The sequence below is a fragment of the Globicephala melas genome, chromosome 6, assembly GCF_963455315.2.
Source record: "Globicephala melas chromosome 6, mGloMel1.2, whole genome shotgun sequence".
Classification (NCBI taxonomy): Eukaryota; Metazoa; Chordata; class Mammalia; order Artiodactyla; family Delphinidae; genus Globicephala; species Globicephala melas.
Genome location: NC_083319.1, coordinates 26,379,261 through 26,395,467, shown reverse-complemented (window position 1 = coordinate 26,395,467; position 16,207 = coordinate 26,379,261). Strand labels below are relative to the sequence as shown.

At 42.6% G+C, this 16,207-nt stretch overlaps 1 protein-coding gene across 11 annotated transcripts in view; it reads left to right on the top strand.

Moving 5' to 3' along the window:
• ZNF462 (zinc finger protein 462) overlaps nucleotides 1–14,798 on the top strand; it is a 145,254-nt gene extending 130,456 nt beyond the window's left edge. For all 11 annotated transcript variants that reach the window (XM_060300666.1, XM_030859115.2, XM_030859112.2 and 8 more), the window contains 3 exons: nucleotides 6,097–6,229; nucleotides 10,835–10,958; nucleotides 12,049–14,798. In XM_060300666.1, coding sequence (XP_060156649.1) covers nucleotides 6,097–6,229; nucleotides 10,835–10,958; nucleotides 12,049–12,256 — 465 coding nt within the window. In that variant the 3' untranslated portion in view covers nucleotides 12,257–14,798. The remainder of the gene's footprint in view (nucleotides 1–6,096; nucleotides 6,230–10,834; nucleotides 10,959–12,048) is intronic.
• The last annotated feature ends 1,409 nt before the right edge of the window (nucleotides 14,799–16,207 follow it).

Genomic DNA, 16,207 nt, shown 5'->3' with positions numbered 1-16,207 from the left:
ATGCCCCGGAGTGGGATTGCTGAATCATACAATAGTTCTATTTTTAGTTTTTAAAGGACCCGCCATACTGTTCTCCATAGTGGTTGTACCAGTTTACATTCCCACCAACAGTGTAGGAGGGTTGCCTTTTCTCCACACCCTCTCCAGCATTTATTGTTGGTTATTATATTTATTTAATATAATATTATTATTATATTATTATTTGATTATTTGATGATGGCCATTCTCAACTGGTGTGAGGTAATTCGTCATTGTGGCTTTGATTTGCATTTCTCTAATAACTAGTGAATTTGAGTATCTTTTCATGTGTTTTTTGGCCATCTGCATGTCTTCTTTGGAGAAATGTCTATTTAGATCTTCTGCCCATTTTTTGATTGGGTTGTTTGTTTTTTTTGTTACTGAGCTGCATGAGCTGTTTGTATACTTTGGAGATTAATCCCTTGTCAGTTGCTTCATTTGCAGATATTTTCTCCCATTCTGTGGGTTGTCTTTTTGTTTTGTTTATGGTTTCCTTTGCTGTGCAAAAGCTTTTAAGTTTAATTAGGTCTCATTTGTTTCTGTTTTTATTTTCATTACTCTAGGAGACGGATCCAAAAAGATATTGCTGCAATTTATGTCAAAGTGTGTTCTGCCTGTTTTTTCCTCTAAGAGTTTTACAGTATCCAGTCTTAAATTTTGGTCTTTAATCCATTTTGAGTTTATTTTTTTTGTATGGTGTTAGAGAATGTTCTAATTTCATTCTTTTACATGTAGCTGTCCAGCATTGAAGAGACTGTCTTTTCTCCATCATATGTTCTTGTCTCCTTTGTTGTAGATTAATTGACCATAGGTGTGTGTGTTTATTTCTGAGCTTTCTATCCTGTTCCATTGATCTATATTTCTATTTTTATGCCAGAACAAAAATGTGTTTTGATAACTGTAGCTTTGTACTATAGTTTGAAGTCAGGGAGTGTAATTCTTCCAGCTCCATTTTTCTTTCTCAGGATTGTTTTGGCTATTCAGGTGGGGTCTTTTGTGTTTCCATACAAATTAAAAAAATTTTTTGTTCTAGTTCTGTGCCATTGGTAATTTGATAGGGATTGCACTGAATCTGTAGATTGCCTTGAGTAGTACAGTCATTTTGACAATATTGATTCTTCCAATCCAAGAATGTGGTATATCTTTCCATCTGTTTGTGTCATCTTCAGTTTTTCATCAGTGTCTTATAGTTTTCAGAGTACAGGTCTTTTGTCTCTTTAGGTAGGTTTATTCCTAGGTATTTTATTCTTTTTTGATGTGCTGGTAAGTGAAATTGTTTCCTTAATTTCTTTTTCTGATCTTTCAGAAAAAAGATCTAGTGTATAGATCACTATACACATTTCTAGTGTATAGAAATGCTAGATTTCTGTGTATTAATTTTGTATCCTGAAATTTTACCGAATTCATTGATGAGCTCTAGTAGTTACCGGTAGCATCTTTATGACTTTCTATGTATAGTATCATGTCTTCTGCAAACAGTGACAGTTTTACTTCTCCTTTTCTAATTTGGATTCCTTTTATTTCTTTTTCTTCCCTGATTGCCATGGCTAAAACTAAACATGAAAGAAAGGTTTGTATATAATAAGGCTTATTGTTGCATTTTTAATAGTGAAAAGCCAGAAATAACCAAAGGTAGACTCACATGGGAAGAGTCAAGTAAACTATAATATATCTACTTAACGAAGGATTATGTGGTGATTAAAAATGGATGTATAGGGCTTCCCTGGTGGCGCAGTGGTTGAGAGTCCGCCTGCCGATGCAGGGGATACGGGTTCGTGACCCGGTCCAGGAAGATCCCACATGCCATAGAACGGCTGGGCCCGTGAGCCATGGCCGCTGAGCCTGTGCGTCCGGAGCCTGTGCTCCACAATGGGAGAGGCCACAACAGTGAGAGGCCCGCGTACCGCAAAAAAAAAAAAAAAAAAAGGATGTATACAGAGATTGATATTTATGCCGTACCATGCATCGAAAAGCAGCACTGTAAATCACCTGTGAATAGAGAACAGGAATACAGAAATGTAACTACTTGTTCACAGGTATTATGTATAGGTCGTTGGATTTTATTTTTTTTATTTTTTTAATATCTTTATTGGAGTATAATTGCTTTACAGTGGTGTGTTAGTTTCTGCTTTATAACAAAGTGACTCAGTTATACATATACATATGTTCCCATATCTCTTCCCTCTTGGGTCTCCCTCCCTCCCACCCTCCCTATCCCACCCTCCCTATCCCACCCCTCTAGGGAGTCACAAACCACCTAGCTGATATCCCTGTGCTGTGCGGCTACTTCCCACTAGCTATCTATTTTACGTTTGGTCGTGGATATATGTCCATGCCACTCTCTCACTTTGTCACAGCTTACCCTTCCCCCTCCCCATATCCTCAAGTCCATGCTCTAGTAGGTCTGTGTCTTTATTCCCGTCTTACCCCTAGGTTCTTCATGTAGGTCGTTGGATTTTAAATGAGTTTTTTCTGTTTTCTAGTTTTTCTTTGTAAACATTTATAGTACAGAAAAATATAATAAATGAAAATGCAGACACCCAGTATCCAAGAGGTGAGAACCATGCCTGCTCTAATCTGGACACTGCACTGGCCAGTGCAGATCTGGCTGTGAATAAGCTGCAGGGTGTTTGTCTTCATGGAGTCTGCAGTTCTGTTGGGCAGGTGGGCCAGAAACAGTTAATTTCTGAGGGTTTTTTTTAATCGCACCATTGTTGATTTACAGTGTTTGTTAGTTTCGGATGTACAGCAAAGTGATTCAGTTCTACATACATATATAGGTTATTACAAGGTATTGAATCTAGTCCCCTGGGCTGTACAGTCACTGAGTTATGAAAGGGGAGGGGAGGGTGCTGTGGTAGCCTAGGGCAAGGATATTTAACCAAGGAGGTGTTGAGGGAAGGTCCCCCAGATACAGTGACATTGGAGCGATGCTGGAAGGCTGAGGAGACGACACACCATGTGAGCGAGGCAGGCTTGAGAGAATTTCACACAGAGGACATAGCCTCTGCGGAGAGAGGCACAAAGTCAAGAGCTTGGCCTGTTCCAGAGACCTCAATAAGCTCAGGGTGGTGGGAGCAAAGGGCAGTCAGTGTGAGGGCAGGGTGGGCCAGGGGGTAAGATGATAGTCGGGGGGACATGTAAAGCCCAGTAAGAAATTGGGGTTTCATCCTCAGGGCAAGTGGAGTCTGACATGAGCAGATATAATTTTTTTAAAAAAAATCACTCAGTCAGACCACCCTGGAGGTTAGATGCAAGAGGTGGTGAGAATGGACGCTGGGAAGTCGGCAGGGAGGGAGGGAAGGGGCTTGCACTAATACAGGAAAGTGACGGTGGCTCAGAAGTGCAGCAAGGAGTCTTCCTTTTGTATGAAGATTAACCCTGGATTGCTGGTTTCGAGATTTAAAGTATAGTAAGAACTCAACCCTATAAAGAGTTTTTAATTTAAAATCCTCTAATTACATAGCAAAATTTTTCATTTTTATTTTTAAACAAAGATTTTAGAAATCTTCAGGACAGATAAATCCTCGGTGAGCCCCGGGTGAACGTTATACCATGAAAATGTCATGTACTCATAAAATTGTGCAGAATCCAAAATGCTAACAGTTTTCCTGTAAAAGGAAAAGAAACAGGAAGGAGGAAAAGAAAAAATAACATTTGGTTTGGTGACAGATCTCCTTCTGTCACTGTGAGTTCCTTGATAGGCACAGGGCCTGGCATACAGCAGGGCCCCTGGGAGTCCTGAATGAATGAATGAATGCAAACTGCTGGATTAAAGATGTTTGAGGATTGTTTTTTGGCCTTTCTTGGTTTCATTTCTTTTTGTTTGCTGGCAATGCCCACCTCTCCTGCCCCTTCTACATGCTTATAGTTGCCCTGGCTGAAGCGGGGAGAAAGCTATTGGAAAAGGCTGCCTTTTAAAGTACTGATCATTTCAAAATATTGTTTCTTTGCATATTTTGAAATTAGGCCAGTTGGAATCTTGCCTCCTTTTCCTGAAAAAAACTGGCAACCCAGAAAACTTTTATTCACATATTTGTCATAAATGCTATTTGATTAAAATGTAGACTTTGTGGTGAAACATAACTTCATAAATATGCACTTACCATACTTATATGTGCTTCCAAAAGCCAAAATCGGAGAAGGCCACATTCCCAGAAAGGGGAAGGAAACCACAATTTGGTGAACTGTTTATTGTGTTTCGGATACTATGCTGGCCCCCTTTTACAAACAAGGACACTGAGGACACTTATGTTCAGTAATTTGCCCGGAGTCTCATGGTTCACGGCGAACCCGAAACTTGCGCTCAGGTCTGTGTTAAAAATCTTTAAAAATCTGCATAGGTCGGTAGGAGTGAGGATAGTAAATAGATAAAGCCCTAATTGGGAAGGTACTTTGTTCAGAAGTCCTTTGCCGGCTGATACCGTGAACTCAGAGAGGAAGAAAGATTCCAACTTGACTTCCTCCTCCTCGCCTTAGGCTATTCGTTTTTAAAACTTTTCTTCATGAGCAGAACAGGAATTCGCCTTCTCTGAGGGTTTAGTGCTGAGAGGGACGAAGAGGTCTTTTCCACCCTCATGCTGAGTTGTTTTCCAAGTCAACTGATTTCATGGATTTCATTCAGTGGATTGTTTCTCTTGCTTTAAGAGAGCTTTCATCCCGAGGGTTCTTGCTCCTTTTCAACGCGGCCGACCCCCAACATGATGTGATGGGGGCGGTGTTAAGCTTTTTCACAGCACTGTCTGTTGGCCCTGATGCTCTGAGGCTCTTTCTCTCGCATTTGTCACAGTTGATGATGATGTTTCCATCTGCCAGGCATATGGAATTGGTGGTGCTCAGCACATCTTTGTTCCAGGCTGGTCCCAGGGAATATTTTGGAACTGTCTTGTAAATTCTCCCTGTCCTCTCCTGCGCCCTCATTACTCTCTCTCTCTCCTGTAGCAGCTATGGAAATCTGCCTTGGAGTCTCATTAATGAAGTCTGTCTTCCCTCCTCAACTAAACTCTGAGCCTCTGGAGGCTAGAACCGGGTCTTATTTATCTCCATGGGCCCCTTCCCTGGTCCCCACGGGGGAAGCACGGAACCCATCACTGTATTGGTTTGAGTCATTTTGTTGGCTAGACTCCTGTGCTGTCGTTGCTGGTAATTCTACACATGCAACTGAAGAAGTTCTGAAAATAGATTAATTGAAGAGGTTGCATCTTGTACTACCATTGACATGAGAACCCCAAACAGAATGTCCTTACAGAGTTTTCTCAGGGTGGATTTTTATTTCTCTTGGATGATATTTTGAAGACAGTTTGGATTCCCACATTATCCTAACCACGTTTTATGTAAACAAAAATCAGCCATAGTTAACACTTTAAAAGGGTTTTTAGGGATTTGTCATCCAGATTTTTCTCAGATAATCCCCAGCTGTGATGAATAGGCTGTGGTCAGCTTCAGAAACAGTAGTAACACTAAACAGTACCAATATTATTGTCTTACATCTAAACCAGAGTTAGGAATCGAATAGCTGTCGTTTGGTCAAAGCTAGGACAGCCCATAGCCCTCCAGCTTGATAGGCTCATGGTGGAAATGTTGTGACTGCTAGTCTTCAAGTTACTTACAGTCACTTCACCTCCAGAAACATAACTTCATAAATATGCGTGTATGACACTTCTAATACATGTTTCCAAAAGCCAAAATCAGAAAAGGCCACATTCCCAGAAGGGGGAAGGAAACCACAATTTGGGTAGTTTACAGAAGGTACATCCTTGGATTCAACTCCAGAAATGTTTAGTGGACACCTGTTCTACACCCCGGGCTTCACGATGCTTTTGATTTTCTGCTGACGGTAGCTCACGCTTCTTACTGAATTTGGTAAGGAAGGTCCGGTGAAAATGAATGTGGAAGTAAACGGCAGGTACACCTCTGAGAGAGTCAGCGTGAAGAAAGGACCTCTTAGGCACTGGGGTTATCTGGTCCTGGCTCTAAAAGCACACCCACAGGAAAATGACGGCGGGAAGTTCTGTCCTCTGGGGAGAACCGCATTCAGTTGCGGTTTGTGATTCCACTGTCTGTTTGGGCCTGTTTCAGGTAAGCCGTAACTTTGAGCTGGTTGGACGAGTTAACTTGGATCAGCTGGAACAGATGAAGGAGAAGATGGAGAGCTCCAGCAGTGACGAGGAGGACAAGGAAGAAGAAATGAACAGCAAGGCTGACGGCAGAGGTAGGTCCCTCCCCTGCCCCCTGAGCCCCAGCTGGCACCCAGCCCGGCCGTGCTGAGATACAAGGGGAGGCAGAAGGTTGTTGTAGGGGCAACAGAAGGAATGGACTGACTTAAGAAACACACCAGGGGCTGTGTCCTGTAAACTAGTACCAGCTCTAGAAACTCCCAGGAAATACATTCGCTAAAAAATACGTGGCGATGATTGGTTTTTTATTCAGGAAAACTGGTATCTTGGGAATCTGCAGAATAAGGACAGACAGCAAGATGGATGGTCCTGTAAAAGCTACTGAGGAATGTAAATGAGCTTCCAGTTGAACGCTTATTTCAGATTGCTTCTGCTGGGCTGGGGGGAGCTGCAGGGGGCTTGAGTTCTCTCCATGTGTCCTGCACGGTCCTCCTCTCACCCCCCTTGCTACTGCTTTTGCTTTGTAAAGAGAGAGAGAGAGACCAGGGGCTTTTATTTGGCTGTGTTCACAGGGAAAGGTTTTGTGGTATTTTTCTATGAGTTTCTGTGAATCTATCATTATTTTCAAAGTGAAGTTTTTCAAAGTATATTTAGTTGTAGACATACGTTTACATGATCTAGAGTTGGTATTCTATATTGCTCAACATAGAATCTTGTGGAAAACCCAAGACTCTACGTAAAGGATATAGGTTGGGATATCTTACTTTAGTTATTGCAGATTTATCAAAAGCACATGGGTTACCTAGACCTGAGAAATAAATGTGATAGACATCATCGCAGTGATGAGAAGAAGGGTATTAGTTGCCATTGCTGAGCATCCTGACGTGCCAGGCCCGGCGCTCGTGGGTTTTATACCTTTTATCCTTAACGTTACATAATGTTAGAGGCTCTGTAGTTGGTCTGCCTGGATTTGGCTCCCAGTCGCGCTACTTGTTGGTTATATGACTTTGGGTAAATTATTTTATCTCTTTATGCATTCATCATCCTAATAATAACAGTGTCACTTCCTAGGGTTGCGTAAATCTTAAATGAGATAGCAGACAAACATTAGTCCTAGAACATAGTAACCAGCTAATAATAATGATAAAACCCTGTAATGTAGATGGTATTATTGCCATTTTTACAAATGGGGAAACAAAGGCCCGGGATACTTAAGAGCTTGTTCAAAGTTTATAAAAAAAACCAAAAAAAAAAAAAAAACCACTGGAGGTTGAGTCTAAGTCTTCTGGCTCCAAAGGCAAAACGTCTTTTACACTACACACCATCTCCCCTGCCCTTTGGACAGCGGGGTGATCCTCATTGAAGGGAACCTGCCCCTGAATTCTGTCAGTCCAGTGGCCCTTAGGGCCTCACTCTAAGGGGCACTTTTGCGGAATTTCTTGGCTTTTCTTGCTTGGTCAGTCTGCAAGCCTAAGAAAGCCGACTTGGTGGCCGTTCCCCCTGCGGTTCTCCCTGTTCTTCTTCCTGACTTGCCCTGACTTCCAGCCCCATCCCCTTGCCCACCATCTTTTACCTCTGCAGTAGTAGGAGACCACAGGTTTGCTGAGTGGGGGTCCAGTTTGGCTCCTGAACCCCCATGCCCACGGTAAATGGATAAATAGAACACCCACACCATATAGACTGATTGCCCTTGTCATGTTACAACTTTTATTAGGAGGGGCTGCAGTAATCTGTTTCTTACAAGGAAAATGGCTGTGATCTGAGAAGCATGGTTTTTAAATTTTCTTTTCCTTTATTTTTTTTTAGCATTTCACAAATATGTTCTTAGTGATGAATTCTTTAGCGTCTGTGCACTGTTTCCAGAGTTCTCTGGAAGAGGATGCTTGTGACAGAGGGTACACAGGCTCCTTTTCTTCATGGTGCTCTGTGCCCTACCGTTCCTCTCCAGGAAATGAATTAGTCCTCGTTGGGTACCATGACGTTTTAATCTCTAGAGCCGAGCACACATGATTTTACAGGTTGTAAGTACTGCAGAGGCAAGAACCCCCTTTAGTCCTCCCCTCCCCTGTGACGCCTCTAAACTAAATGGCAGTTGGCTGTGAGAGCACCAAGCACGTTCCCTTGCCCAGCCTGGCCGCCCCCTCGCACGGGCACCGTGGCATCAGACCAGCTCTGTTTGCCTGGAAAGAACTTCATGGTGTCTGATCGCCTGTCCCTGGAAAGTTTAGCATCCACATTCATGAGCCTTAACAGCATGGGGGAAAAAATCTTGGGGTGGAGAAGCCTGTATTCCTCTCTCAGCGGGTGGGGGAATTACATGAGTCACTTCTAGTAACGTTAATGGGAATTACCAGCCAAAACCTTCCCGTACCCCTCGACCGATCCTTGAAAGAACAGCCTCCTTTGTTTCGTTGCCTTTGAATCAGTTTTCCACCATCAGGTGTATTCTTGCCAACCAGAAGAACCGGCACACAATAGCCTCGGGGCGTTTTTGCCAGACAGGCGTCCTGTCTTCCAGGAGTGGAGAGGGGAGGTGGCTTTAGCGCAGCTCTCGGGCTAATGGAGAGCCATTTGATGTGTGACAGGTAATGACTGGCCTCCTCCTTTGAGGATGAAACAGCATGAGCCCTCGGAAAGAATAGGTGGCTGGTTTCATGTTGCCTAAGGGTAAGCGAGTGCGTGTGCCAGGGGCAGGCCCCGCGTAGGCAGTGTGGGTGCTCATCGGGCGCTCAGTCGGGGGGCTCACGTCCTTGGAGCCACCCCGTTCCCAGCGTCCTTTCCCAGCACGAGCACCAGGGAGGGGACTGACTGTGGCCACATTGAGGTCCTGCCTCAGAAGGCAGCTCAGAGGGAATCTGAAAGAGAAGAAACCAGGCGTGAAGAAATCAACATGAACCCAAGCAGGACCCTCCCCACCCCCTCTCATTATGCAGCTGGGAGGAGTTAGGAAGGCATTCTGCTGATTTCTTGCCCAAGATAATCCCTGCTAAGGAATTAATGCGCAGGGCAGATGGTGCTGTCTCATTTCCAATGAAAAGAATCAAGGAAGGTAGTCTGTGCAATTATTTTTAATGGCTTGTGTGGTGATCTTCTTAATTTGTGAGAAAATGTTTCATCTTTTGTTAAAACTGGCCCCATTCACAGAGCTTTTTGTGCCGAAGGTGAAGGCAGCGTAGAGACACCTAGCCTGTTAACGTCATCCTGAGGATTTTTATCAGACGGAGTGTTTCAACCAGGAGCCATCCTCCTGTAACATCTTGTAGGTACAGACACACAGCGATCAGATACGCAGAGATGATCAACACGTCCCCGTGTGCTGCCCTCACTGCAGCGTGGCGGCAGGGCCGTCTAGGTCCTGCTATTTATTATGCACGTAGAGATCTGGGCCTCTGTGGTATGATCAAAGACATGTGGGCTGGGGACTCAGGATAGCACAAAGGCCACATAAGCTCTCGTCTTTGAGTTTGCCAGGAGGCGTGGCCTCTAAACAATTAGCCAGCCAGTCCACGTTCATCAGACCACGCACGTGTGCCCAGGGCCGTGGAGGAAATAAGACGACAGTCAACATTTGATGTTAGCAACAGAGCTATCCAGAAATGTGTGCATATCCCCATGTTCAAGAATACACCAATTGGACTTCTCCGCTGGCTCAGCGGTTAAGAATCCGCCTGCCAACGCAGGGGACACGGGTTCGAGCCCTGGTCTGGGAAGATCCCACATGCCGCGGAGCAACTAAGCCCGTGCACCACAACTACTGAGACTGTCCTCTAGAGCCCACAAGCCACAACTACTGAAGCCCGTGCGCCACAACTACTGAAGCCCATATGCCTAGAGCCCGTGCTCCGCAACAAGAGAAGCGACCGCAATGAGAAGCCCGCGCACTGCAACGAAGAGTAGCCCCTGCTCGCCACAACTAGAGAAAGCCTGCATGCGGCAACGAAGACCCAACACAGCCCTTACCCCCACCAAAAAAAAAAAAAAAAATATATATATATATATATACACACACACACATACCGATTGAGGCATAGATGCCGGGCAGTTGGCCAGGAGCCCTTACTAGCTGAGGACACGCTTTCACATTCCAGACTCCCTGATGCCCGGGACTCACTCCTGCTAGGTTCTTTGCTTACAGATCTCATTCAGTGCTCGCAGTCACCCTGGGAGGTGTTGATTCTGATATCCATGGCAGATGACCACCAGTCTGAGTCCTCAGCCTTCCTTGGAATGTGTCGAAGCCTTGAGGTCTTACCACGCTTTTCCTGATCTGGTGCTTTTTTAGTGAGCGGAGATAAACTTGTGTCAAATAGAAAATGAATACATGCTAAACTTGAGGCACTGATACAGAGCATCACAGAAGGGAGAGATTTGGTAGGAAAAAAAATGCTCAGATGCCATTGGAATGAACAGAATGGGTTCTTCAGGCAAGACAGACCCAGGTTATTTGTGATGGAAGCAACTGGGAGGTGAGGAGAAGTGAGGACACCTGGGGCTCGGGAACCACAGGAACAGTTCTTGAGAGAGTTTCAAGAAATATCCTTTGTTGAAAAGCCAGTAGGAGAAAGAGTAAGGAATCTGGAAATTGGTTTCACTGAATGGCTTTGGGACGGAAGGTAGGAGACGAGGTTTCCTAATGGACGTTGACTTCTCTTCTGCCCGCTCCCCGGCACACAGGTAACACTTCTGCTTTCTCCTCACAGATCTGATGAGATTTTCTGACCGTGGGGCTGCTATCAACACTGAGAAGCGTTTTCCATGTGAATTTTGCGGACGGGCGTTTTCCCAGGGCTCTGAGTGGGAAAGGCACGTGCTGAGACACGGCATGTAAGTCCCATGAAGGCCTTCGCCCATCGTGCGAGGTGGCGGTTTCTCCTGACAGTACATAGACCCCTCTGTGTCACACTTCCGGGCATGGGAGGAGAGGCAGTTGTAACGAACTGGGTTTCTACCTTTCCGCTGGTTTTTAAATGGTCACCCAGACACAAGGCAAAGGAGGAAAGATCATCTTTACGAATGACAGAGCCCGCTCAAGCCCTCGTGTAGAAGTGTAGCGCTCTCTCCAGCCCGTGTCCCTTCAGCTTTCATTAGCATGACGTTCTCTGATAGAGCGTGGACCGGGGTCCAGAGATCTGGCTTCTGTTCCTGCCTCTGTGATGACTCACTCCCTGAGTGGCCTTGAACCTTCCCACGCACCTCTTGGTGCCTTCAATGCTCTGCCTCGGGGACAGAGCCCGCTTCTGCCTGCCTCCCAGGTAGGTGGGAGCATACCTGTAGAGCACTCATAAGATCCTTGAACGTGAAATTGTCCTCTAGATAAGGCACTTAGAGCCCAGCAGACGCTGGGAGAACCTAGGAGTTGGTCCTTCCAGCAGAAAATGCCCAGAAACGTGAAGCATCTAAACTTCAGAGAATGTAACTAAGCTCCCCAGGACATGGGTCCCACCTTCAGGTTTTTGCTTTTTGTTGTTTCTATGATTTGTTTCTGGACCTATCCATTAAATCTTTAATACCTGAGTTGCTCGTTCAGTCCAAATAAATATAGCAAATCTCCAAGCTTCTAGGTTCCTCTGATGGGTCTGAGCATAAGGCAGTTCTTGCTACGACCGCTTAAGATTTATATTGTTCCCAGTACAGGAGGGAACATAAAATAATTATGTTGATCTGGAATCAAAGCATGGTATAATCAAAACATAGTATGATAACGGATATTTTTATAGGTTCAACTTTTTGTTAAGATGCCAGAAGTATATGACCTAAGCATAACAGGTAGCAAGGATGAGTCACTCACAGTTCAGTCATACTTGTAAGACCCCAAGACCTTTTTAGGGTCAGAGAAATAAGGACATGAATGTTTTTTGTTTAACTAGAAAAATATATATATACTCACCCTTCACTACCATGAATGTTTTTCCAGGGCGTTGAATGACACCAAGCTGGTGAGCCAAGAAGAAATCCACCTGAAAGATAGCATGGAGGACAGTATTAAGGTGCCCTCTATAGAGGAAAAGGAAGATGACGAAGCAATCGGGATAGACTTTTCCCTAAAGAATGAACCAGTAGCCATCTGTGTAGTAGCTGCTGACAAATCTCTCCTGGAGAATGCAGAGGCCAAAAAAGAATAAGCGTTTGGTGAAATTCTTAATCACCTCTTACTTGAACCGTGATGAAAAAAAGTGGGAGGGCCAGCTTGGGCTGAGAAGGGGGGGACAGAAAAGAGAAGACAGAACAAAGCTGCTTTTTAGGACTGAACAATCTATTTTCAAAGCACTGGTACCTGTGTGAGTGAGTATGTAAATTAAAGTTATTTAAATGGTTGGAATATGTGGCTCCTTTTCCATCACTACATCTTTCCTTCCGGATCTTCACCGTGGAAGTTTCAGTTGTTGCGGAATACGAAGCACCTCCCTTGCACATGTGTGCGCTATGGTGGTCTTGGACAGTATGTGGAAACAGAAGCTCCGTGACAGTAGAAGACTTCTCTTAGGGGAACAACTTTTTGACGCACAACTTTTGGTGCGTTTTTCTAGTTTTAATACGTTAAGCTTTTTCAAGACCTAACTGCAGCCGCTTTGGGAAAAAACAAAAAAACAAAAAACAAAACAAAAAAACTGCTTTGCATAAAACAGTCACCTGTTTCCTAGTACCTCAAACTTAACCAAGGGAATTCTCTGCATTTGTCAGTACTACCTGTCGTCATTGTGGTTAAATGTAGAGAGAACTGCTGGGCAAGATGGTGAATGGAGAAAAAAAAAAAAGAGTTTTAAAGAAAGGAACACAAATTGTGCTTAAAATCCCCACGTGGGTTTTATTTCTTAAAATACTGTGATTTTTTTAATTATTTTAGTAAAAAACAAAACAAAAAAAAGAAACAGACTTTAATTATTAGATAAATGTTTGTGAATTATCCTTTATTCCAGGTAAGCTGTTTATTAGTGTTCAACTATAATTTAGAATTTGGTAGATTTCATGTGAGCTAATTTTAAGGTGACTGTGGAGTTTTGTTTGCCACACGTTTATCTTCTATCAGTTTGAGTGTTACAAACACAGCACAATTCAGTTTTTCATATAAATTGTTTTTTTTGTGTGTGTTATTGTTTTGATTTGGGGGCAAGGGAGATTTAGTTTTTTGTGAATAGGAACGTTTTTATTTTAAACATGGAAATAACAAAGAACTTTTTTTTTTTTTTTAATTTAACTAAAGAACCAAACTTTTCGGCACAGCTATGCAGCTTGTGGGCCAGACGAGGAAGTCCTCTTCACCCTTTTGTTGCTGTCAAATTTTACACATTATCTGTCTCACACAAATAATTTCTGTTAGGATGGGCTGGCTTTTGTGTGTGATTTTAAATCTGTGTTCTGTTTTTGTTTGCATTGTGTTTTTTGGGGGCGGGGGGATTCTCATTTATTTTGCGGGACAAGGGGATGTGCTCGAATCCCATCCCTTTGGTGAGAGTGTTCACGAAATACTTATATCCTACAAGGAGCCTGGAGAACTACTTTTTTTTTTTCTTTAATCTAGCTGCCAGCTGCTCTGTTTCCCCATATTAGCTTTTTCAGGAGGGAGCAGCTTAGACTAAATCTAAGTCTACATTTATAATACGTTCTGATTGATTGTGAACAAAGGGTTTCGTTCCAAAAAGTAGAACTTTCCTTGAATCTTAGGTTTTAGAAGCCTGTGTGCGTGTGAGCTTGGATGTGTGCGTGAGCATGTGTGTGTGTGTATGTGTGTGAGTCCTTTGGTTTTCATGTTTTTTTTTTTTTTTTAACTTGGAAGGGTTGGGGGAGGGGGGGAGAAAGGGAAGGGGAATTGCTGAGATGACAGTGTCCCACACAGCTTCAAATAAAATCCATGGAAAGACATTGCATTTGTGGAATAAGTGCTTACTTGAAAAGCATGTTGTTCTTTTACTTTCTTGCTGTTAAGAATTTTTATTTGTAGGGCGTTTGTTTTAATTTAATTTTTTTTTTTTAGGGATGGGGGCCATCATGTGGAAACCAGAAAAAGGGAAAGTGTGAACTATCTAGACAAAGATTCATTTTGTGTCCATATTTGTTTTTAATTGGCCTCATTTCAAATGTACTAAACAGTTCCATACCTGGATTGGGTGTTTGTAATGGTTACCAAAAAACAAACAAAAAAAAAAAAGAAAAAAAAGAAAAAAAAAAAGAAAATATTTGTGACATGCTTTTATCACTACTTTATTTTTCAAATAACATGTAAATATTGTAATCCATTGGATTTTGTTTTGCTAACCTGTTAATAAAAATATGGGACCATTATCCTTTTAACAAGGCTAGAATGTCATTTTTTTTTCTTTTTTCAAACATATACCTGATATTTTGTGGCCGCACATTTTGGATGCATTATTATAATTCTGTTGACTGTAATGACATAGAATTTACAACTTTTTTTGTTTAATTTATACAGAGGACATTTTTTTTCAGAGCTTGAGAGAAGAAAATAAATAGCAAAATGATAACCTATTGACTCCAATAAAATCAGTATTTCCCAGTACTTGATAAAAGATAGGGAGATCCTGAGTTCTTGAAGCCAAGGGGTTTAAAAAACAACAAAAAACACACAAGTAGGTTATTCAAAGTTGTTTGCAACATACATTTTGTAATGAAATGTGAGAAATTAATAAAGAATTTTTTTCACATGTGTCTATGTGCATCTGTTGTAAATCATTTACAGATATGACTACAGATAGGAAATGTAGAAATTATATAGCATTGCCTTTCAATGCATGTACATGAGAGATATTTCAAGCCATTAAATCTAAACCGTTACGAAAAGCAAAGGTAAATTTAAGGTGAGGTGTGAGCTGGAATTTTAAAGTGTTAATATTTCTCCATCAGCTATTTATAACCAACTGGGGGAATTTTATGGAGGGAATGAATGTTTTCCATCAAAAATGTTAAAGTGGTGTGTGAAGCTTCAGAAGGAGGAAATGCCAGTGACTGAACATCATCTGGGAACCCTGAACCCGTGAGCACAGTTATTTTCCTCTAACTGCAAGTCACAGCCACTGCCACAAACTATCTTACTATGCATCCTGCACCGGTAATTACCATCATTAACTTATTCTTTGAGCTACCCTGTTATAAATCAAAGGGAAAATTAATAGTCATGAAACCTGGAAGAAGGGTAAATTAAAATCAACAGCACTGATTTTTTTTTGTCTTTTTTTTTAAAACATCTTTATTGGCGTATAATTGCTTTACAATGGTGTGTTCTGCTTTGTTATCAGCTATACATATACATATGTCCCCATATCTCTTCCCTCTGGCATCTCCCTCCCTCCCACCTTCCCTATCCCACCCCTCTAGGTGGTCACAAAGCACCAAGCTGATCTCCCTGTGCTATGCGGCTGCTTCCCACTAGCCATCTATTTTATGTTTGGTAGTGGATATATGTCCATGCCATGCTCTCACTTTGTCACAGCTTACCCTTCCCCCTCCCCGTATCCTCAAGTCCATGCTCTAGTAGGTCTGCGTCTTTATTCCTGTCTTACCCCTAGGTTCTTCATGACATTTTTTTTTCTAGATTCCATATATGTGTGTTAGCATACGGTATTTTTCTCTTTCTGATGTACTTCACTCTGTATGACAGTCTCTAGGTCCATCCACCTCACTACAAATAACTCAGTTTTGTTCCTTTTTATGGCTGAGTAATATTCCATTGTATATATGTGCCACATCTTCTTTATCCGTTCATCTGTTGATGGACACTTAGGTTGCCTCCATGTCCTGGCTATTGTAAGCAGAGCTGCAATGGACATTTTGGTACGTGACTCTTTTTGAATTATGGTTTTCTCAGGGTATATGCCCAGTAGTGGGATTGCTGGGTCGTATGGTAGTTCTATTTTTAGTTTTTTAAGGACCCTCCATACTGTTCTCCATAGTGGCTGTATCAATTTGCATTCCCACTAACAGTGCAAGAGGGTTCCCTTTTCTCCACAGCCGCTCCAGCATTTGTTGTTTGTAGATTTTCTGATGATGCCCATTCTAACTGGTGTGAGGTGATACTCATTGTAGTTTTGATTTGCATTTCTCTAATAATTAGTGATGTT